At 43.9% G+C, this 16,461-nt stretch overlaps 1 protein-coding gene and 1 long non-coding RNA gene across 6 annotated transcripts in view; one reads left to right on the top strand and one right to left on the bottom strand.

Annotated features, from left to right (window-relative positions):
• LOC126980485 (transcription factor GATA-4-like) overlaps positions 1 to 16,461 on the top strand; it is a 210,664-nt gene that overhangs the window by 162,149 nt on the left and 32,054 nt on the right. For all 5 annotated transcript variants that reach the window (XM_050830444.1, XM_050830442.1, XM_050830445.1 and 2 more), the window contains one exon: positions 14,110 to 15,509. In XM_050830444.1, coding sequence (XP_050686401.1) covers positions 15,137 to 15,509 — 373 coding nt within the window. In that variant the 5' untranslated portion in view covers positions 14,110 to 15,136. The remainder of the gene's footprint in view (positions 1 to 14,109; positions 15,510 to 16,461) is intronic.
• The window catches only part of LOC126980489 (uncharacterized), a 122,784-nt gene that overhangs the window by 78,482 nt on the left and 27,841 nt on the right, over positions 1 to 16,461 (bottom strand). Inside the window, exon 2 of the long non-coding RNA XR_007733265.1 lies at positions 7,826 to 7,846. This is a non-coding gene — a long non-coding RNA (uncharacterized LOC126980489). The remainder of the gene's footprint in view (positions 1 to 7,825; positions 7,847 to 16,461) is intronic.

Genomic DNA, 16,461 nt, shown 5'->3' with positions numbered 1-16,461 from the left:
AAACCTATTTCTTTTTCACTACTACTACTACTACTACTACTACTACTACTACTACTGCAAAAACGTACTTAGAGAGATAAATAATCGTAGTCAAGACCGAGATTAGGGTGTTAGAAAAATAAGGAAAGGAAAAATTTAGTAGTAGGTAGAATAGTAGCAGCAATAGTAGTAGTAGTAGTAGTAGTAGTAGTAGGATAGTACTTAGCAACACTATTAACTAACCATCCCAGTAATAGTCTCGTGGGATTAATGAGTTCGTCTTTGTCCCATCATCACCATCTTCATTACCACAATTATCAACACTATCATCACCACAGTCATCACCATTATCACCATTACGACGGATCAGCTTTTCCCGGCGAATGTAATTATATCGTTTATTTGAGTCGGTATTAATATTTATTAGGCTGCGAGTGTGTGTGTGTGTGTGTGTGTGTGTGTGTGTGTGTGTGTGTGTGTGTGTGTGTGTGTGTGTGTGTGTGCGTGTTTCTCCTCCATGTCTGCGTAATATACACTGCAGTCATGACGGAACGAAGGAGGAGGAGGAGGAGGAGGAGGAGGAGGAGGAGGAGGAGGAGGAGGAGGAGGAGGAAGAGGAGGAGGAGGAGGAGGAGGAACATTCACAAAGGACGAAGAGGTTAAGAAAGAAGAAAATTGGGTTGGGGCAGAGTGAAGGAAGAGAGGGCGAGGGAGGGAAATAATGGCACAAGGAGGAGGAGGAGGAGGAGGAGGAGGAGGGGAAATTAATCACCAGGGAAGGAAAATGGCCGGAACGGGAGGAACAAAATGGAGGAATGATCCGGCTTCGCGAGGGAGGGTCTGCGTGGAGTCCGGTTCGGGTTCGGCTCGGGTTCGGTTCTTTTCGCTCGGGTCCGAATGTCCGGCACTTGTTTATCCGGACTAGCTGAATCGGTTCTTTTGATTCTTGGGTTCGAAAGTTCGATATTCGATTATTAGGACTGGCGGGTTCGAGTTCGGTTCGGTTCGGTTCTATTCGCTTGGGTGTGGATGTTCGGTACTCGTTTATCCGGACTGGCTGGATCAGTTCCGATCTTTTGCTGGGGGCAGGATGTTCAGTATACGATTATCCGGACTGGTGGGTTCAATTCAGTTCGGTTCTTTTCGCTTGGATTCGGATGTTCGGTATTCGATTATCCGGACTGGTGGGTTCAATTCAGTTCGGTTCTTTTTGCTTGGATCCGGATGTTCGGTATTCGATTATCCGGACTGGTGGGTTAAATTCAGTTTGGTTCGGTTCTTTTCGCTTGGATCCGTATGTTCGGTATTCGATAATCCGGACTGGTGGGTTCAATTCAGTTTGGTTCGGTTCTTTTCGCTTGGATCCGTATGTTCGGTATTCGATTATCCGGACTGGTGAGTTCGGCTTGGTTTTCCTTTCGGATTCGGTTATATCGTAATGTATCTCCTGAGTTATGAATGGAATATCTCTCATCTGTCTGTCTTTCCGTCTATGAGAGAGAGAGAGAGAGAGAGAGAGAGAGAGAGATCGGAAATACAGTGAAGGCGCCGGAAACCGTTTTTGTTGGGTCAAGGATGGCAGGACGAAGGGCGGGTGACAGAGGGAGGGAAGGAAGGAAGGAAGGAGGGAAGGTGACAGGACGAAGGAAGGAACGAGGGAAGGAACGAGGGAAGGAAGGTAACAGGACGAAGGAAGGAACGAGGAAGATGACTGGACGAAGGAAGGAACGAGGGAAGGAAGGAAGGAGGGAAGGTGACAGGATGAAGGAAGGAACGAGGAAGATGACTGGACGAAGGAAGGAACGAGGGAAAGAAGGAAGGAAGGAAGGAAGGAACGAGGGAAGGAAGGAAAGTGGCCGGACGAAAGAAGGAATTTAACAGGGCGAAGGAAGGAGACTGAGCCGCCAAGATTCTGTCCGGGATTGGCGGGAATGGCGAGTCCTCAGTGACTGACTTGCCCGCGGCGACTATGTAGTTTTGCTGCCTCGGCCTGTTCCGTCACTTCACTTCCCCGATTAGCTCACCACGGCCACTTATGTTTTGTGTTCTTTTACCTCCCTGATTTACTGAACATAGAATTTTACTAGTTGCGAAGTGAAGTCACCACCACCACCACCAACACCAACACCACCACCACCACCACCACTACCATCACCACCACCAACACCACTACTACTATCACCACCACCACCACCACCATCAACAAGAACGACAAGAAGAAGAAGAAGAACAAGAAGAAGAAGAAGAGGAAGAACAACAAGAACAACAAGAACAACAACGACAACCTTTCCATCCCTACCACTACCACCACTACCCCCACATCCTACCCAGCACGCACTCTACTACCTACCTATCTGCCTTTCGTTTGGTCTCTCTTGTTGTCTGTTTTTCTATCTACCTGTCTATCGATGTGTCTGTCTACCTGTTTGTCATTCTACCTGTTTGTCAGTCTATCTGTTCGTCTGTGCTGTCTGTCTGTCTGTCTTTCTTTCTCGCTCGTCTTCTTTATCTGTCTGCCTACCTGTTTGTCATTCTACCTGTTTGTCAGTCTATCTGTTCGTCTGTGCTGTCTGTCTGTCTGTCTTTCTTTCTCGCTCGTCTTCTTTATCTGTCTGTATTATTAATATCCATAAATCTTGCTACAAACATTGCTCTTACACATAATTACCTTACGCTACAAACCGTCGTCCACTAGAAACACATAAAAACATAATTACGACGTTTATTCTTTGTATCACATTTTCTCGGGAATGTTTCTATTACGATTTTTTTCTCTCTTCTCTTTTTAGTACAACGTTTAGGAATGCACGTCCCTGATATAATAACCTCCGCGTTGTTATTCCAGGCGCTTCTTTCTTTCTTCTAACTAATTGATAAGCGAAAGAGGCCGAGTCATTTTACTTAATATTTCAGAGTCAACGACATGAAGAAAAAAAAGAAAAAAAATGGAAGAAAAGTGGACGAAGAAAAATGTGAAATAAAAGAAGTAAAAGACGCTGCATATATTTTCTTTTTTAGCGAAACGTGGTGTGTATGTGTGGTGTGTGTGTGTGTGTGTGTGTGTGTGTGTGTGTGTGTATGTGTGGTGTGTGTGTGTGTGTGTGTGTGTGTGTGTGTGTGTGTGCGTAGGCGGCCTTCCGTGTCATTACCTGCGCGTCATCAGCCTCATTAAGGTAATACAGGTGAGGCCTCTGTTTGGGCGGCCAGGTGAGACTTAATTACCAAAGACCGAGGTTACCTGCACGTCATGGTATTATCGTGATGACCTGCGTGATGATGATTATGATGGTTTTTTTTTCCGTTTCTGCCTATGGCACCGGTGGGCTTTCTTGGTGGGCCTGATCATCGGCCCCAGCCTTTTATGACGCAGGCAAGTGTTTTATAGTGGCGCCATCTTGACTGGCTCATGCTGCCCCCCGAAGCTCATCCCTGAGCTTCTCTTTGCAGAGACGATCTAGGGTCCGGGTTGATAGGGGTGGCGGTGGCTGAGTGGTCAGCGTGCTGGCGCGGCGTTCAAGAAAACGCAGTTTCGCGTTCCACCCGCCGCGACAAACAAGCTGGCAATTTTTCAGTCATCGCCGAGTGGCCTCAGACTACCCGCATGCTGTCCTGAAGACCACCTATCAACCCGACCACCAGGCCCCACCAAGAAAGTCATCCGGCGCCATACCCCAAATCTTTGAACAAAAAAAAAAAAAAAAAAAACAGGTCTTCATGCAGCACGTGCACAGGGCGGTGACTGAAAATTTTGAGCATGTGGCGGCGGGCGGGACACGAACCCACGTTCTCCTGGACGCTGCGCCCGCACGCTAACCACTCAGTGGTAGTAGTTTGGTAGTAATAGTGGCAGCAAGACAACAATAATATGAATAATATAGCAGTAGTTTCTCTCCTACGACAAAATCAATAGCAAAACAACAATAACAATAATTACAATAATACGAATAAAAATGATGATGGTAACAATGATGACATAAAAAATAGTAGTAGTAGCAGTAAAGATGATGATAATAATAGCAATAACAATGATAATATGTGATAGCAACAACAAACAACAATCATTATAATTATTTCTTTACTCTGACAGAAAGGGAGAAAAAAAAGATAAAATCCCTCAGTTCTGGAGAGAAAATGCGAGGGGGAGAAGAAAATCATGAGCCAGACGGGAGAGAAAAAACGGAGAGAGGGAGGGAGGGAGGGAGGAAGGAGTAAAAAAAACTAAAGAGAGGGAAAGATGGAAGGAGGGAGGGAAAGTGGGCGGGGCGTAGAGAATGAGAGGCACTAATGATCAAGAGGTGACGATGTGTGAAGGGGGAGAGAGAGAGAGAGAGAGAGAGAGGGAGGGAGGGAAGAATGGAGGGACGGAGGAGAACTGAGAATAATGGAGGAGAAAGAAAGGTGGGAACAAGGGAAATAACTTAAGCACAAAAAAATAAGTAAGGATAAAGGGGTGGAAAAAGATAGAGGAAGGTGGGGAAAGAAGATGAAGGAGAAAAATGAAACAGAAATAACGATAAAAATTAGTACAGATTGAGAGAGCTCAGAAAACGAAAAGGGATTATAAGACACGTTGCCTTTTCACACCAGCTATTTCTAAAGGTCAAAGAGGGGGTCAGTCTGGTTCTGGTGAGTGTTTCTTCAGGTTCACGGTACAAGGGAAGGGTCAAACTACCACCAGGGTCATAAAACTACCCCTGGAAATGCCCACAACTCCTACGAAAGCCTTGTCAAATATGTGTTATTGGGCGGCGAAATGTCTTATAACACGTTAGTAAGATCATGAGTAAGGATGGAGTCAAGGGGGGAAAGAGGAAAAGAGGGAGGAAAAATGAAGGGAGACAACCTGAACAACAACAGGAATACAATGGAGGAAATTAAAGGAAAAGGAAGGAAGATGCAGAGGAAAGGAGAAAAAGAAATAAGAAGCAGAAGAAAGGAGAGAAAGAAGAAGCAGAAGAAAGGAGAGAAAGAAGAAACAAGGAAGAAAAGCGGAGGGAGAAACTTTAGCAATAACATAAGAACAGATAGGAGGAATGAGAGAGAGATAGAGGAAAGGCAGTAGAGGAAGGAACTTGATAACATAGATAAAAAAGATGGATAAAAGGAGAGAAAGAAAAAGACAAATGGAGAAAGACAACCTTAGCAATAACATAAGAGAAGATGGAGGGAGAGGAGGTGAAGAGAAGACACGAAAACAGAATGAGAAAAGAAAAAAAGGAAAGGAGATAAACAAAGCAAAAAGATGAAACGGAGAAGACAAACGGAGAGACAACCTTAGAAATATCACAAGTAAAGATGGAAGGAATTAAAAGAAGAGGAAAGGAGGTGGAGGGAGAAAGATAACTTGCCAAACGAAGGGGTAAAGAAGGAAAGGAGAGAAAAGAAGATAGGAATAAGACAGAGACAACCTTAGAAACAACACAAGTACAGATGGAAGAAATTAAAGAAAGAGGAAAGGAGGTGGAGAGGGGATGAAATATGGCCAAACGAATGGGTAAAGATGCAGAGAAAGGAGAGAAAAGAATAAATAGTGAGGACAAACGGAGAGAGATTAGTCCAGCGTACGCGTGGCAGCCTCCTTTGTCATGTGTCCGGTGCTGTCGTGTGTCGGGCGTGTGCTGCCGTGATTTATGCCGCGACACCCTCCCGGCCGCCTCGTCTGACAGGACCGAGGAAAGGAAACAGGTGATCACTTTGTTTTGCGGCCCGTGCTCTCAGGCGCTCTCGGCCCCCGCACCAACTATAATGTAACTCCCAAAGGCCACAAAGGAGATTAGTCGTGTTCTTATGAGTGGTTTTTTTACGTTTCTTGTTTTATTAAAGTAGAGGGAATAAAACGATAAATAAAAGCCCTCTACGCACTGTTCTCGCCCCCAACGCCAACTATTCCCAAAGGACACAAAGGAGATTAGTCGTGTTCTTATGAGTGTTTTTTTTACGTTTCTTGTTTTATCAAAGTAGAGGGAATAAAACGATAAATAAAAGCCCTCTACGCACTGTTCTCATACGCTCTCGCCCCTAACGCCAACTATTCCCAAAGGACACAAAGGAGATTAGTCGTGTTCTTATGAGTGGTTTTTTTTACGTTTCTTGTTTTATTAAAGTAGAGGGAATAAAACGATAAATAAAAGCCCTCTACGCACTGTTCTCATACGCTCTCGCCCCCAACGCCAACTATTCCCAAAGGACACAAAGGAGGTTAGTCGTGTTCTTAGGAGTGTTTTTTTTTTACGTTTCTTGTTTTATTAAAGTAGAGGGAATAAAACGATAAATAAAAGCCCTCTACGCACTGTTCTCATACGCTCTCGGCCCCAACGCCAACTATTCCCAAAGGACACAAAGGAGATTAGTCGTGTTCTTAGGAGTGTTTTTTTTTTACGTTTCTTGTTTTATTAAAGTAGAGGGAATAAAACAATAAATAAAAGCTCTCTACGCACTGTTCTCAGACTCTTTTGGCTCCCTCAAGAACTATATCCAAAGGACCAAAAGGGAATTAGTCTGATTCTTAGGAGTGTATTTTTTTGACGTTCATTTTTTTTTTTACACTAGAGCAAACGAAAACATGAAAAGCCCGCTACGCACCGTTCTCATACGCTTTCGGCTTCCACAACAACTATTTTCAAAGGCCACAGAAGAGATTAGTCGTGTTTTTATGAGTGTTTTTTGACGTTCATTCTTTTTACAGTAGAGGAAACATCTGAAGGGCAAAGACAAAGAGAAAACAAGAATGTCCGCTATACGCGCCGCTCCTATAAAAGCAAATAAAAATGAGCGGCCCAAAGAGAAGCCTTGTCGAACCATCACAAGGCTCATAAAACTACCCATGGTTATACACACAGCCTCTGCCAAAGCCTTAACAAATGCGGATGTGTGAGCCCCGAAATTTTTGAGAATATGGGCGTTTTTCTTGCCGCGCGCCATCTTGCGACGACGTCAGGTAAACAGATTTTTTCTACTAATTAAGCTTCTTTCTTCGCGAGTTTTTGTTATATTTTCATAGTTTTAACACGCACGACAAGTTTCTTTCTTCACAACTTTTTTGTTATATTTTCTTGGTTTTAACACGCACGACAAGCGTCCCTCCCCACTCTTCACGGTTTCCGCACTCGTGATCCGCAAGGGACTGTAAATCTTAGAATGGAGAAGTTAAAGTATTACATTGTATCTTTTTGTTATTTATTTAAGCAGAATCATGAAAAAAGCGTTGTATTTAAAAATGAAGAAAATATTTCCAACGGGTGGAAAACCAGAGCAAACTTATATTTTTGCTTAACGAACAGGGAAAAGGAGTTTATAATCTTGCACCTTGTAGAAGTTACAGAGTCAATATTTAACATGGAAATCAAACCGCTAAACTTAAGCTTACCTCAACTAACCAAACCAAATATATCCCAACCCAAACCTGGCAAAGCCTGGGAAGGAAGTTGGCAAACCTAGCCAAATCTAATTTTACCAAACCTAACCAAACCAAATCCAACCCAACCCAAACCTATCCAAATATATAAAGAATAGTAAACAAATTGGGAAAGTTAACCAAACTAGTAAAACATAGCAAACCGAACCTAACTACCTCAACAAGCGAACGAAATACCAAATGCAAACAGATCCCACAAACCTAACCTAACCAACCCACACAAACAAAAAACAAATCAACCAACACACACACACACACACACACACACACATCCACCTACCTCATGCCCTTTTATTTAGAGAGAGATTTCACCTTTGTTTTAGAGACTTGCATATTAACAAAAAAAGGCTACAAGCGAGGTGTGAAGCGGCTCCTAAAGACATGACTCAGTAGCTTGCGGTCACTCCCCCAAACCTGAAGTGTCATCCTCACCTCGACCTTGGCGCGGCGACCCTGCGGAGAGAAAAACATGAACTATAATAATGTAATAAATGATAATTCGTCTACTGCTCTTTTCTTTTTTTTGGGGGGGGGAGGAGGGAAGGGGGGGGATGTCTCTCTCGTTCTCTTTCTCTGATCGAATAATTGCTTAGAACGTAGCATTTTCTCTCTCTCTCTCTCTCTCTCTCTCTCTCTCTCTCTCTCTCTCTCTCTCTCTCTCTCTCTCTCTCTCTCTCTCTCTCTCTGTCTATCCGTATATCATTTTTTTTTATTTATTCATCTACCTCTCTATCTATCTATCTATCCATCTATCTATCTTATTCTGTATCTCTTTCTCTTTCGGTAAACTCGGAACACAAACAACAAAATCAACAGCAAAACAAGGAGAGGTATAATAAGAATAAGAAGAATACGAATAAGAATGATAATGGTAACAGTAGTAGTAGTAGTAGTAGTAGTAGTAGTAGTAGTGGTGGTGGTGGTGGTGGTAGTACTCATTAATAACCTCAACACTTGATCTGATTGTGGTGGCAGTGATGATTATTAACAACAGGTGCGGCAGTGGTTCAGCCTCTTTTTCCTCCTCCTCCTCCTCCTCTTCCTCCTCCTCCTCCATCTGGAATTCCTCCTCGGACAATTTTCTCTCCATGTCAAGTGAGAAAATTGATTATAAGAATGACGATATTTATTCTCTATCTTCTCTTCTTCACCTCCATTTTCTTCATCTTTTCTTCTTTTCCTTAGTATTTGTTGCCTTGTTTAGTTTTTGTTTCTATTTTTTTTCTCTTATCGTTATTATTCCTCTCATTATTCACACGTTCATCCTCATCATTATTTTTTTATTGTTTCTTTTATTTTCATCATTTGTTTAATCATTCACACTTCCCTCCTTCTCATTTTTCATTTTCATTTGACGGTTGTGTTTTTTTTTTGTCATCATCATCATTTATCTCATTATTCACACTTTCCTCCTCCTCCTCATCATCATCACTGTCATCACCATTTCCATCTTTGTTAAGTTTTCTGTTATCATCATCACCATTACCATCACTTGCATCCTCTCATTATTCTCACTCTCTCGTTATCAGTATCAAGTTTCTATAATAAGCTCCCGCAGCACAAACTCTCACAATCCTTCACCACTCAGCAACACAAACAACACAAACACCTCCACCATTACCTGCCCCATTACCACCACACCTGAGCTGCTCCACTCCACACCTCTAATTAAGCCTCATTATCTCATCCGTTACCTGGTGCCTCACTCTACCCTCTGTTCTAGCAGCTATCTCACATCTTGCTTCTGAGGGAACGAATTTCTGTTCTTACTCTTGTTGCTAATGTTATTTTCTTTCTTCTTTTTCTTTCTCTCAATCCCCCTCTCCCTCTCCCTCTCTCCCTCTCTCTCTCTCTCTCTCTCTCTCTCTCTCTCTCTCTCTCTAACACCTGAATTTTTTTAACTGCCTGTTGTAATTACTTAAGCATGAAGTTAGTCGATTGGTTCTCTGGTTAGTTTAGTAGAAAATCAATAGATGGGTTATTCCAGCCACTCAGTCAGTCAGTTCATCAATCAATAAGTTCTTCAGTTAATCAGTTAGTTAGTCAGTCAATGAGTCAGAAAAGTAAATGATACGTTAGTCACACCATCAATTAGTCAGTCGTCATTTATAAAGAGGATAGATCAGTCAGGAAATGAGTCAGCCAGTCAGTCAGCCAGTCAGTCAGTCATTCAGTTAACCAGAGAATCTTTCAGTCAGACAGTGTGGCAGTCTCATAGATGATTCGCCTTTCAGATAGTCAGTCAGTCAGTCTAAAACATGCTACTGCAAAACACCTATAGCTAATCTGTCAGTCAGCAAAGTAATCAAACACACACACACACACACACACACACACACACACACACACACACACACACACACACACACACACACACACACACACACACACACACACACACACACACACACCTACCACTTAGTAAAGACGAGGAAGAAGAGAGGAGAAGAGAGGAGGAGGGAGAGGGAGAAGAAAGGAGGGAAAAGGAGAGGAAGAAGTAGAGGTAGAGATACACATTATACCATCACCATCATCACCACCAACACCACCATAAACAACTCGCACACCACCACCACCACCACCACCACCACCTGACGACAATAAATACATCGAATTGATTGGCGGGAAGAAAAATCATCTGATATCGCTCCTCACACTTCCTCCTCCTCCTCCTCCTCCTCCTCCTGTTATCTTCCATCTCGCCATCTTAAGTGCGTGCTATCTTGACACTTTAAGATGCTCGTCGGGGGAAGAAAGTGCAATAAATTCGTCTTCTTTATATTTTTCACTTAAGGCTGAGAGGAGAATTAAGGGGACAGTTAAGCGGCTGGTAGTGACGTGTGCGTGTGTGCGTGTGCGTGTGCGTGTGTGTGTGTGTGTGTGTGTGTTTATCAGAGTTCATTTACTTATTCATTTATTCATTTCTCTTATTTATTCTTCCGCATCTTCAAGTGATAATTCCTCTCTCTCTCTCTCTCTCTCTCTCTCTCTCTCTCTCTCTCTCTCTCTCTCTCTCTCTCTCTCTCTCTCTCTCTCTCTCTCTCTCTCTCTCTCTCTCTCTCTCTCTCTCTCTCTCTGGTATCCGTGTCTCCAATATTTATCAGCTTGTTTCCATTTTTTTTATTTATTTATTCATTCATTCATTACTCTGTTCTTTAATTTGCATCTTTCTCCCTCTCTCCCTCTCTCCCTCTCTCTCTCTCTCTCTCTCTCTCTCTGGTACTCGTCCTCGCTCAAGGCTCGGGTCATTAGTCACCGCCAGTCATCGCGTTACCTGTCGCTGTCGCCCTTATCTCCGCGACACCTGCGGCTTACCTGGGCACACGGGCACCACCTCGCACCCTTATCACCGCCTCCACACTGCTTGCACCTCAACACACACACACACACACACACACACACACACGCACTCTGACCCTCTCTTTTCATCCTTTCATCATCATATCTTTATTTAGTCATCGCCACCTCAATACACACACACACACACACACACACACACACACACACACACACACACACACACACACACACACACGTTGACCCTCTCTCTTCACCTCTTCATCACCGTAGCTTAATTTAGTCATCGTCACCACAACACACACCAACACACCACAATACACTCACACTTTTCACTTTAAACTCACTCTTCACACCCCCACACTTTTTTTTTTATCAGTAACGGAAGCAGCTCAAGGGCAAAATAAAAGAATGAGAAAAAAGCCCGCTAATCACTGCCCCGAAAAAGATGAGTTGAGAAGAGTGGCCAAAGGGGAGGTCAATTTTGGGACCTGGTTACACATCAACACACTCTCAACACACTCTCAACACACACACTTCTTTCAACCTCCCTCTCCTTCCCTTCAGGTCATATATTTTCCTTCTTTAACACTATCATCACTCTGACACTTCTTCCTCCTCAACACACACCAACACACACCCAAACACTTCAACACACACACTTCTTTCAACCTCTTCTTCCCTTCACGTCATATCTTTCCTTTTTCTTTAATGCTATCATCCCTCTGACACTTCTTCCTCCTCAACACACACCAACACACACCCACACACCTCAACAGACACATTCTCCTCTCACCCTCTTCCTTTACCCCTTCACCAGCGTCATATCTATTCACCTTTTCTTTAATGCTATCATTTTAGCCTCAAACTCTCGTACCTACACAAATAACGAAAGAAGTTTTGCTATAGATATCAGTCAGAAACTACGAAAATGCAATACGGTGTGTACGATAATTTGGTAACGCTGCCCTTCACCGCCATATCTTCCCTTAGTCATTATAATCAAAGGCCAGTTTTACAGTTCAGTACCGCAAGTTCGTCAGCGCCCAAATCAACTCAAATACTACGAAAATTCCTTGTATTGTGTTTGGGATTGATATAAAACGATGACTTTTTTAGCAAACCACAGAGAAAATTTCTTTCGTATCTTGTATTGAGAAGATAAAACGAATCACTGTGGAAAATAAAGTTTTGTTTGGGCGCTTACAGTGGCTGTGTGGTGGACTCAGCGTTGCCAAATTATCGTACACACCGTCTTGCATTTTCGTAGTTTCTGACTGATATCTATAGCAAAACAAACAAACAAGCATCAATAAATAACAGTTTTAACGTTAAATTTAATATTCTTTCGTTATTTGTGTAGGTACGAGAGTTTGAGGCTAAAAAATGATAAATACAATGTGGTGAATACGATAATCTGGCAACGCTGGGTGGACTGTCGAGCTGGGGCTAAGTGTCGTATTTTAAAACATTTCGTCGCCCAAGTTCACATGTTTGATCTGGCTTTCGTAGGAGCTGTAGGCCTTTCCAGGGGTAGTTTTATGACCCTGGTGGTAGTTTGACCCTTCTTCTATGCCATGAACCTTAAAAAACACTCATGAAAACCAGATTGATCCCCTCTTTGACCTTTAGAAATAGTTGATGTGAGAAGCGGTGGTGTCTTAAAATACGGCCCAGAGACTATAGCATGACCCAGGAGCAACGATTAGCAGGACTTTTTTTTCTCTTTTAGTTCCTTTGAGTTGTTTACTGTGAAAAAAAAAATACACTTGCACCTAATCACACCTTAACACACTTGCACACACACACACACACACACACACACACACACACACACACACCTTTGACCTTCACATTTCTTCCTTTCACTCATCTTCTATTGCGTATCTTTCATAACCCGTTATCATTTTAATACCATTTATCTTTAATCACCATCTTGCAACCTTTAGTATCATCCTGACTGCTTGCTGGCACACACACACACACACACACACACACACACACACACACACACACACATCAATTATCCACCTACACACCTTATATTAATCGCCATCTTTATCATTGAGCATCTTATCTCTACCCAATAAGAGCTTGCGTCCGCCACACCCACACACCCACACATACACACACACCAACACCTGATAAACACCCCTTTCCTCCCTTCCCGTCAACACCCCTTCCATCACCACCCTCCCTTTACCATTTCCCTTCACACACACCCCACACACACTTTACATTCACCCCCCTATCACCACCCCTTCCTGTCAACACCCCCTCCATCACCTCCCTCCCATTAGCAGCTCCCTTCACCGCCTTACCGGGATGGGCTGCCTCTTGCGCCGCCGCCCCTTATCAGTGACCACTCCGCTATCGCCGCGACCACTCCATCCGCCGCAAGACACGTCCGTATTGTCTTACCTGGGAATATACGTGTACCTGTCCCAGCCTAATGGCCTTTTGTATACCTGTTGGGGTTACCTGAGTCTGTGGGGATGATGGTGGTGATGATGGTGGTGGTGGTGATGGGCATGATGGTGGTGGTGGTGATGAGGATAATAGAAATAAAAATAACGATGATGATAATGATGGTGATGATGATGACAGTAATAATAATGATAATGATGATGATGATGATGATGATGATGGTTAATATTTTTTGAACAATTGCCGCACTTTTTATCACTTTCTTCTTTTCATGTTTTTCTTCCTTCACAAATTTCCTTCATCTTCCTCACAACCTATTCCTTCTATTTAACCTCCTTCTCCTCCTCCTCCTCCTCCTCCTCCTCCTCTTTCTCCTCCTCTTTCTCCTCCTCTTTCTCCTCCTCCTCCTCCTCCTCCTCCTCCTCCTCCATGATTGTATCGGGGGCTCTGGCCTATAAACGTCTCTTATTTACTACTGTCATGCACTTTGCCTGACACCACCTCCCCCTCCTTCTCCTTCCCCTCCTCCTCCTCCTTCCCCTCCTTCTCCTTCTCCTCCTCCTACTCCTACTTCTCCACCTCATCCGCCTCCTACTTATTCTCCTTTCTTCCTCCTCTTCCTTCCTTATTTTCATCTTCATACTTATTTTTCCTATTTTCTCTAATTTACTTTTCGTTTTTTCTTCTCATTTTTTGTTTGTTTTCTTTTCCTTTATCCTCATCCTTCTCTGTTGCCATCCTTCTTTTTCTCTTCACTTTCATTCTCTTTCCGGTCACCCTCCTCCTCCTCCTCCTCCTCCTTCTCCTCCTTTTGATATTTTATACTTTAATCGGCGAAGACAAAATCATTATTTCTTGATTTCTTAATAGCCGTCTCTCTCTCTCTCTCTCTCTCTCTCTCTCTCTCTCTCTCTCTCTCTCTCTCTCTCTCTCTCTCTCTCTCTCTCTCTCTCTCAAGATGCTGATGTTTATATTCTTTCTCTCGTCAACAGGCATCAGACCCGGCTCATCTCCCGCACCTCCAGCATCCAGGAGACACAGAGGAGATACGCCGATAGACACAACCTCCTAATCCTCCTCCTCTAGAATCGTATAGAGAAGATGGGAAAAGTCTGCGTCGCTACTACTACTACTACTACTGCTGCTACTTCAACGACCGCCTACTGAAGTGACCGCCGAAGGCCTGAAGTGTGCTAGCCGTTCCTTGGTGGCTCCTAAGTGTTTGTGTGTTCGTGTGTTCTCTGAAGGGAATGAGTGACCGTCGGAGCACTGGCGCCATCTGCCTAACTCTGCGTCTGTTTAGTGACGGAGGAAAAATATAAATCCGTGACTCCTGTTCTCCGATTCACGCACCGACGTCAGCTCCCTCTAGCGGCGTTGTATCAAGTCCATAGTCCTGTTTTTTCAAGTCCCGTGTTCTTGTGCGTTTGTGTCCGTGTTTAAATCAAGAGCTGTGTGTACATTTGACGGGAGTTAGTGCGTGTGTACGTTAAACTGTGTGTGTGTGTTCATGCGACGTGGGTTGCTGAGTGTGCGTTAAACTGTGTGTATGCATCGGACCGCGTTACTGTGTGTACAACCAAAAGGATTACGCAGCGTACGAGAAGCAAGGCATTAGACCCTCTTACGTGTGTGAGTGTGTGTGTGGGCCTAGGTTTCTTCCCTTGAAAAAAAAAAGTGAAACGAGAAAAGGAGAAAACAGAAGAAGGAGGAGGTGAAGAGAAACGCCGAGGAGTAGCATAACGATCAATCCTAAGAAACTCAATAAGGAGGAGAAGACAACGGACGAAAGAAACGGCAGACAAAAAAAGAAGGTTAACGGAAGAAGGAGGAGCTGGAAAGAAACACAGTGGAGGAGAATACAATCCATAATATCAATCAATACTATCAATAATATACCATCAAAACTATCAGTACTAGAAGCCCGACAAGAAAGAGGTCGCGGAAGCAGGCGAGAGCGGCGGAGACCCAAGCCGTGTCGCAGGCTAGCGCAAAGCCGTCGGCGTGGAGTTCCCGGCCATGTTCCCCCCGGGCGGCGCGGGAGGGTACGGGCAGGAGGGCGGCCAGAACCTCCTCACGCCCTCCATGTACACCTCGCACGCACACACGCACATGCTGCCCTACAACTCCTACTCCGCCCAGCTCGTGCAGCCCTCCACGCCCTCCCCCTCCATGTGGCAGTCCCCCGCCCACACCGCCCTGGCACCCTCCGCCCACCCCCCCGAGCAGACCTTCTCCTCGCCCCTCGGCTTCAACTGCGGGCGGGATGGGTACCTGCAGGGCGCGGGCGGCCAGAGTCTGCAGGCGCCCATCAGCCACTATCAGGCCTACGCGCAGATGAACCCCGGGGTCTGGCGGCACTATGACTCCATGGGCCTACAGGGCATAGCAAGTGAGTAGTTGTTTGTGGTTGTGTTTTAACTAATTGTGTGTGGTTGTGTATCTTGTGACTATTTTATTTTTTGATGAGGGGGGTAGAGTAGATTTCCATGGGTCTACAGGACTTTGCAAGTGAGTAATTGGTTATATTTGTATTTCTATTTACTGGTTTGTGTTTGTTTGTCATGATGTTCTTTGTCTGTGTGTAGGAGAGGAAACGGTAGAATGAATGAATGAATGAATGAATGAATAAAGGAATGAATGAATGACAGGAAACAATGGAGTCTCTCGTAACTATTTTAAATTCGATCTGGACTGTCCCTCATGTTAATTGTGAATAGAAGTGGGAACGGCAGAGTGAATGGGTGCTTGGAAGGAAGGAACGAACGAGAGGAAAGGAAAGGAGGGAAGAAGAGAAGGAAAGAATGAACAAAGGACGGATAGGAGAAAAAAGGGAGAGAAACAAGAGAATATATGCAGGTAAAAAGGAAGACAATGAAGGACGGTGAGGACAAAGGTAAAATAGAAACCGAAAAAGATAACTCAGAGTAGGAAGGAAGGGAAAACAGAGGGAAGAAAGAATGGAAGGAGAGAAGGACGGTAAGGACAAGAGTAGCACAACAAAAAATATCAGAGTAAGAAGGAAGGAAATAACGAAGGAAGGAAGGAAGGACAGAAGGGCGCTAATGGCAAAAGTAACACAGAAATGGATAAAAATAAATCAGTATCAGAAGGAAGCGAAGAAAGAAGAAAGAAAGGAAGGAATGAAGGAAGGAAAGGTGGCCAGGACAGAAGTAACATAAAAATCAAAGAAGATAAATACGAGAAGGAAAAACAAGCGATAAAGAAAATGAAGAAAGGAAGGATGGAAGGAGGGGAAGAAGAACGATAAGGACAAGAGTAACACAAAAGCAAAAAAATAAAGTAGGAAGCAAATAAAGAAATAAGAAAGGAAGGAAGGAAAG

Source organism: Eriocheir sinensis, chromosome 44, assembly GCF_024679095.1.
Source record: "Eriocheir sinensis breed Jianghai 21 chromosome 44, ASM2467909v1, whole genome shotgun sequence".
Lineage (NCBI taxonomy): Eukaryota > Metazoa > Arthropoda > Malacostraca > Decapoda > Varunidae > Eriocheir > Eriocheir sinensis.
This window is presented reverse-complemented; position numbering and strand designations above follow the sequence as displayed.